The 8,090-nt window shown below is 42.1% G+C and overlaps 1 protein-coding gene across 1 annotated transcript; it reads left to right on the top strand.

Moving 5' to 3' along the window:
- Window positions 1-66: 66 nt before the first annotated feature.
- Window positions 67-3,805, top strand: LOC121571425. The gene is made up of 4 exons (XM_041882868.2): window positions 67-1,397; window positions 1,697-2,079; window positions 2,352-2,433; window positions 2,706-3,805. Exons 2-4 carry the CDS (start codon window positions 1,787-1,789, stop codon window positions 2,844-2,846), a joined length of 516 nt encoding a protein of 171 aa, XP_041738802.1. The 5' UTR covers window positions 67-1,397; window positions 1,697-1,786; the 3' UTR covers window positions 2,847-3,805.
- The last annotated feature ends 4,285 nt before the right edge of the window (window positions 3,806-8,090 follow it).

Below are 8,090 nucleotides of genomic sequence, written 5' to 3'. Positions count from 1 at the left end.
CCTGATTTATCTCGTGACTGTAGCCCTTAGGAGGACTTCTGTGTGTCCCCGGTAAAACTAGTGTTGGCATAAGATATAGCAGGCTGTTATTACTGACCCTGGTCTATTGCTCTGTTTCCTAGTATTGTACCACCAACTCTGCTACTACTAACCAAATAGTCTGTAGATAGAGCCCATGTCCTAACACTATCTCAATTCGTCTTTCCTTCATTCCTATCTTCTCAACCCTAATTCAAGGTCCCTCCCTCAGATGTTCTCTTCCAATGTGTTTTGAGGAGGAGTAGAAGGGAGGATGCAAGGAAAGATTGAGATTCACCCATGGAAACCCCTCTGTGAAGTCTGCCTTCCTGATCTGACATAGCAGGCTCACCCACAGGAAGGGCTAAGGACAGGAGGATCAGCTGTGGCAGCCTGACAGGTGTACTTATCCATCTGTCACAAACTCGTCATCTCGCTACTACCTTAGTGTCTGTTTGCCTCACTGTCCCTGGCCTTCTTTCCCTCACTCCATCTGTTTCCCCCATCTGCTACCATAAAAACTATAGCAAAGCTTACATACAGCAAGTATACAGAATCTGTAGATATATGCCGGTAAACTAAGGCAGATGCATGTAGAAACCAAGGCAGACATTTGGTTGAGAGTAAAATTCACTGGATGAACAAAACAATTAACCTTAACATCTAGCTATAGAAACAAAAGGTAACCCAAGCAGTTTATTTCCATCAATGAATGACATGATCAAGGGTGGTGGTGACTTGTGCTATTTGGGTACAATGTGGTGGAAGGCTGATGGATCCATGTTAGACGTCTCGACATAGGATCTTGACTTGGTATTGACTGATTCATTGATGCAATCAAGTTCAATTGGCAGCTATTCGAAAGAAAAGAGGATATCCCCTCTCTGATATTGAAAACAAAAGTGATGCCTTTTAACACTGTGTTCCTCCAGACCATCGGTTCTCTCCCTCTCCCTACCCCCTCTTTCACTATGATTTATGGTTAGATTACTCATCCATCAGAACTAAAATAAATATCACCTGGCAACTCGTAGGCCTATACTATACCTACGCTGACAGTTCATTATAACTAACCAAATTCAAGAAATGGGAACAGGTCATTCCATGTCATTGAAATCAACATGACATGCTTGTTTCTTTCCTACACTGGTTTGTTTGCATCCCTGTAGGATCTAATGAAATAAGTAGCACTTACGTCTTCAACTAATCTGCCTGAGAAGCAAGGAGGGTCATCTGTTAAATCCCCATAAGAGGAGACTAGCCACTTTACCGGACAAATGCACACTAGTCCAACCGGAGTACCTCAAACAATGCGGTCACTGTGATGAATAATTTGGAGTACCTGACTTTCTTGGATACCGCTAATAGACTATTTACAGGTATGTGCAATTAGAAAAGGATGCGGGTCACACTTGAAATAGCCTTACATAGATTTTTGTTGTGATAATGTATTTGTCATTATTTATCAGTATGTATTACTTCATGTGTTGGCTGTATTGTAAATAATGTAGTTGACATTGGTTCCATTGTTATAATGCCCCTTTAAGACTGTTCAGATCAACTTGCAATCAGAGACCGTGCATGTATTTAGTTTTGTGTAGTTTCCCTCCTTTTGTACAAGGCTTGTGCAGAAAAAATCCTCCCAACTTAATCATTATTCTATCTTTGCCGTTGACAGGTCTGAAAAAACAGCCCATCAGTTGAGTTCCTTCAGCTGAGAGATACTGAAACCCTACTGTAGCGCTGAAAGCAGCACACACACAACTAGATGGATCTTATGGTGGATCTTAAGTCCCTGGGTGATCCCATCAAGCAGTTCAGCGATTATGTGTCGGGGACGGGGACCAAACCGGACAACAAAATAGGAACCAAAAAGAGCACGGGGGCCCGACGGAAGAGCATAGTCGTGAGCACAGGGGCTCGACGGAAGAGCGTAGTTGTAGTCCGGAGGCACAGCATAGTCAGGAGAAAGAGTGTCCCTTGTGCCAAAACTTGCACCAAGCAGAGAGCCGTACCAGAATCCTGGCTCAGTGCATACCAGGCTGACATTCAAAGAGAAAGGTAAGGATGGTTGGCCATTGTTTTTAGTAGATATAAAGTCATTAAAGGCCAGTTTCCCGGATGGAAATTAAGCCTAATCCTGGACTAAGAAGCACTTTCAATGGAGATTCTCCATTGAGCGTGTTTATTAATCCAGAACTAGGCTAAATCTGTGTCTGGGAAACCGACCCGTAGCGCTTATATAGATGAGTATCAAACGTTTAAGTATATCTGCTTGGGAGACTCACAAAATGCCACTGAAGCATCTCTGTTTCAATATTGTGCTACTGTAGGAAACTGAGAGAGAAGAAGATTGCAGAGAGGTCCGTCAGAAGGAGGAGCCAGCATTTCAGGAGCCAGCACTGCCTCCCTAAGGTAAGTCAGTCTGTGCATGTCATGTGTGACTGGTCAAAATAAGATGGAGGTCACTTGTTCAGTGGACATCTGATCTGAGAAGATATCAATTTAATTTTGAAGGACTAAAGGAGTTTATGGGTGAAACTTGGGAATCACAAGATACCTATTCTAATTGAACTGACCTCATATGTCTCGTTTATATGAAGGGATTACATGGGTACTGTTGGCCAGGATTTTATACTTAAAAAATACATAATTGAACCTTTCATTTTTTTTCTATCTCCATGTAGAGTAAGACCAATGCCAAGAGGAACCAGAAATCTGCGAAGGATGATTCGCTGTTTGGTGCCTTCCAGGGGCTCAGTCTGAACGTGACAGGAGGCGTCCAGAGCTCTATGGCCTCAGGCGGAGACCAGTGTAAATTAATGTGAGACAAAAGACTTGACTCATATAACCTGGCCTCGGCTTCCAGGCATCGCTCACGTGTGTGAAAGCCTGGGCCGAGGCTACATATCACCTAACACTTTAACCTTGTCCACCAGCAGGCTCTCTCTCTCTGACATGTATATGCAGTAATAATTGAGACTGGGGACAAGGTTACCTACACTTGACCTTGTGAGACATTATGAGAAGACTCTGAACTATGGGAAAAACAACCGGTCTTGTGTGGTGATGAGAAATGACAATGAAGCCAAAGTTTTAAAGGTAGACTCAACGATATGATGTAGATGCAGAAAGTAAACAGAATAGTGGGTCAGACTAAGCGCAATGTTGTTTGGTTCAGTTACTACTACGTTCTAACAGGGTTTCCACAAGTTGCCACTGTCAAAATTGTCTCGTAAAAATGCATGGGGAAAAAAGGTCTTAATTTAAGGTTAGGCATAAGGCTAGCAGTGTAGATAAGGTTAGGTTTAAAATAACTTTTTAAGAAGCGAAATTGTACAAATAGGCGGGGTTTATGACTTTGTGGCTGTGGTAACTAGTGAAGATCCTCTAACAGCTTGAAGTGAACCCGTGCAGATACTGTGTGAGAGCGTCATCTTGCATCTCCCTCATCTCAATATCAGTCTACTTTTTTTAAGTTTGTGTAAAGATGAAGGGTGTAAGTGCACTGGCATATCAGACACCACGAGCTCTGGGGGCCCATGCACGCCTGTCATTGATGTTTATTTTATTTAATAAATCATTTTGACGGTAACCCTCCAAAAAGTCATTCATAAACTTTTTTAAATTCCATATGTACTAGGAAGCTAAGTGTTTGTTTCTTGGGCTTCAGAAATGTGACTGAAAAGTGCCTCAGGCCTTGTAGCAACTGATAAAATGCCAATAATGTACTAGCTGCTAATGTAATAACTTTTGCATTTAGAATGTAATAAATGCTGATAATGTAGTAACTTGCCAATAATGTTATTCGTTCTGCATATTTATTACATGTTTTTGCGCATAATGTAATAATTATTACATTGTGTTGATTATTACATTATGAATAGTGTAATAACTTTAACCAACAATGTAATATTCACTTTTTTTTTTTTCACGCTTCAGTAACAGCTGACTACACACCAAACCACATTTCTGAATCCTAGCTCTAAGCCTGACTTTAGCAGTAATATCAAGACTTTCAAATGACACAATTGACCCCCCCAATAATCACCCACAACCCCAGTCAGTGAATCAGTCGGTCAGTGAATCTGTCTGTCTGTAAATGAGGGAGAAGGTGAGCGTGTGTGTGCATGCTATTTTTTTGGGGGGGGAACTACTACTAAAACCTCAACTGATATTCAATGTTTTTTATAGATATAACCCTGCAAATAAAAATTAGTCAGGTGATGTCCCCGGAACAAACTAAGTACTAGACAAAAACATCCGGGGGACCATGACACAATGTCCTGACCACTTTAGGCAACCATTTTGTGATGTTCCGGGGACTTCCTAACGACTCATTTTTGTTTGCAGGGACGTTCCCTTGGGATCATCATGCAAACATCTTAATGACTAGTAAAATGAAAGTTCTGAGAACGTCATGACATGGTTACCAGGATGTCACTGAGGATCATGTCAGGACTTTCATTTTACTAGAAAAAGGTCCCCCAGAGAACGTTCCATTGGGACCATCACGCGGCGTCCTAATGACTAGTCCTGAGAACTAGTCCTGACATGATCCTCAGTGACATCCTGGTAACTAAATATTGTTCTGGAGGCAGCTCTGTAGAGTGGGTCACTGGGAGAAAAGGGTCAATATCAGGGGATATCTTTATACACGGAGTACAGAAAATATTAAGAACACCTGCTCTTTCCATTACATAGCTTTCACCTGATCAGTCTATGATCCTTTATTGATGTCCGTTAAATCCACTTCAATCAGTGTAGATGAAGGGGAGGAGACCGGTTAAAGAAGGATTTTTTAAGTCTTGAGACATGGACAATCGAGTTCAACAATACTAATACTATTTTCAATTTGACTTTTGCTTTCAAAAGCAGTTCAAACAAAACATGTAAACATGAACTATAGCCATTGAATTCTACCATGCAAATATACAATGCGTTATAGGGAATTATAAACTGGGTCGTTCGAGCCCTGAATGCTGATTCGCTGACAGACGTGGTATATCAGACCGTATACCACGGGTATGACACATTTATTTATACTGCTCTAATTACGTTGGTAACCAGTTTATAATAGCAATAAGGCACCTCGGGTTTGTGGTATATTGCCAACATATCACGGCTAAGGGCTGTATCCAGGCACTCCGCTTTGCGTCGTGCGTAAGAACAGCCCTTAGCCGTGGTATATTGGCCATATACCACACCCCCTCGGGCCTTATTGCTTAATTATACAATGGGTGGTTCTAATCCTGTATGCTGATTGGTTAACTTGTTCTCCACTATAAAAAGCATGTAGACATTAACTCCCATTTCTTTTAGACTAGCATTTGGTTTTCAACAGCGGAGATTTGTATAAACCTTGCTGTGTCTCTGACATTTGCAATATTGTTTCAATATTGAAATTTGATCTCCAGCTGTCCCATAGTAATGAACATGTCGGGACAAGACAGACAGCTTTTCTCAGCCAGTCGAAATCATGAATCAGCTGATTATCAGCATAATTTATATATACAGTGAGGGAAAAAAGTATTTGATCCCCTGCTGATTTTGTACGTTTGCCCACTGACAAAGAAATGACCAGTCGATAATTTTAATGGTAGGTTTATTTGAACAGTGAGAGACAGAATAACAACAAAAATATCCAGAAAAACGCATGTCAAAAATGTTATAAATTGATTTGCATTTTAATGAGGGAAATAAGTATTTGACCCCCTCTCAATCAGAAAGATTTCTGGCTCCCAGGTGTCTTTTATACAGGTAACAAGCTGAGATTAGGAGCACACTCTTAAAGGAAGTGCTCCTAATCTCAGTTTGTTACCTGTATAAAAGACACCTGTCCACAGAAGCAATCAATCAATCAGATTCCAAACTCTCCACCATGGCCAAGACCAAAGAGCTCTCCAAGGATGTCAGGGACAAGATTGTAGACCTACACAAGGCTGGAATGGGCTACAAGACCATCGCCAAGCAGCTTGGTGAGAAGGTGACAACAGTTGGTGCGATTATTCGCAAATGGAAGAAACACAAAATAACTGTCAATCTCCCTCGGCCTGGGGCTCCATGCAAGATCTCACCTCGTGGAGTTGCAATGATCATGAGAACGGTGAGGAATCAGCCCAGAACTACACGGGAGGATCTTGTCAATGATCAAGGCAGCTGGGACCATAGTCACCAAGAAAACAATTGGTAACACACTACGCCGTGAAGGACTGAAATCCTGCAGCGCCCGTAAGGTCCCCCTGCTCAAGAAAGCACATATAAAGGCCCGTCTGAAGTTTGCCAATGAACATCTGAATGATTCAGAGGAGAACTGGGTGAAAGTGTTGTGGTCAGATGAGACCCAAATCCAGGTCTTTGGCATCAACTCAACTCGCCGTGTTTGGAGGAGGAGGAATGCTGCCTATGACCCCAAGAACACCATCCCCACCATCAAACATGGAGGTGGAAACATTATGCTTGGGGGGTGTTTTTCTGCTAAGGGGACAAGACAACTTCACTGCATCAAAGGGACGATGGACGGGGCCATGTACTGTCAAATCTTGGGTGAGAACCTCCTTCCCTCAGCCAGGGCATTGAAAATGGGTCATGGATGGGTATGGATGCAAAGAGGAGTGGGACAAAATCCCTCCTGAGATGTGTGCAAACCTGGTGGCCAACTACAAGAAACGTCTGACCTCTGTGATTGCCAACAAGGGTTTTGCCACCAAGTACTAAGTCATGTTTTGCAGAGGGGTCAAATACTTATTTCCCTCATTAAAATGCAAATCAATTTATAACATTTTTGACATGCATTTTTCTGGATTTTGTTGTTGTTATTCTGTCTCTCACTGTTCAAATAAACCTACCATTAAAATGATAGACTGATCATTTCTTTGTCAGTGGGCAAACGAACAAAATCAGCAGGGGATCAAATACTTTTTTCCCTCACTGTGTGTGTATATTTATATATATGAAATGTCAATAGAAAACCAAATGAAATGAAATGCAGCTAGTTTGCAGTCTTTCCAGCTTCAGTTTGAAGTGATTGTGTTAGCTGTGTTGTTGGCTAGTTCCTCTGAAAAACAGTGTCCTGACGAGATTGCACATTCTATCGCTGGCGAAATCACGCATCATTAGCTCATTGTTATGGATGTATCCAAATAAGTCACTGGAAAACAGATTAAACAAACATGACTACGTTAGCCGTAGTTGGCTAGCTAGCAAGCAAAGGATTAGGAACGTTGCCAGCCAGTATAGCAATGGAACATTTAGAACGAATGCCTGGGTCGCGTCCATAGATACAGAACAAAAAACTTAACGACTGGGTCGCGTCTCTGGCAACGGAACCGATAGAACGAACGATCAAGCCGGCTTGGGTAGTGTCGTAGTAAATATATAATGTTATAGCTTGGTCTGACTAAAATCTTGTGCATGACCCATTTTGTGTTGGGCCTTTGTATTCAATACAATGCACAAAAGACTTCTATCTTGTCAGCCTTATCAGCAGGTGGCTAAGGACAACACCCACGCCATAGGTCTCTCAGTTCTTCCAACTCACGAGTTCTTGCTCTGAGGACACACACACACACACCCCCACACACACACACACATACACACACACACACACATACACACATACACACACATACACACACACACACACACACACACACACACATACACACACACACACACACACATACACACACACACACACACACACAAAAATCCCCTTCTCTTAGGCTGAACATCTGAAGACAGAGAACCCGACTCAGAGCCAATGCAACAGTGACACTAGCCTGGAGGTGACCTCGCCCAACTCATCAGGACCAATCAGAAGATCAGAACTGCTAGATTCAACCTACTTCATTTTATTGTATAAAATGTCAGCACACAATGTTTAGGGGCTCTCTCTCAGATATCTCCCTACGAGATTGACGAACGGGTCCGTGCACGCTATTTACAGATATCTTTACCTCTGAATAAACTGCCTTATATTATACAATTATCCACCTTGTCCGAAAGTCTCTACTTGGTCTCCGTTCTCCAGTAAACTTGTGATCATCAACAAAATTGGTAGCAGAGGATGG

This window comes from Coregonus clupeaformis, chromosome 8 (assembly GCF_020615455.1).
Source record: "Coregonus clupeaformis isolate EN_2021a chromosome 8, ASM2061545v1, whole genome shotgun sequence".
Lineage (NCBI taxonomy): Eukaryota > Metazoa > Chordata > Actinopteri > Salmoniformes > Salmonidae > Coregonus > Coregonus clupeaformis.
Note: the sequence above shows the minus strand (reverse complement) of the source record. Positions and strands in the feature narration are given on the sequence as shown.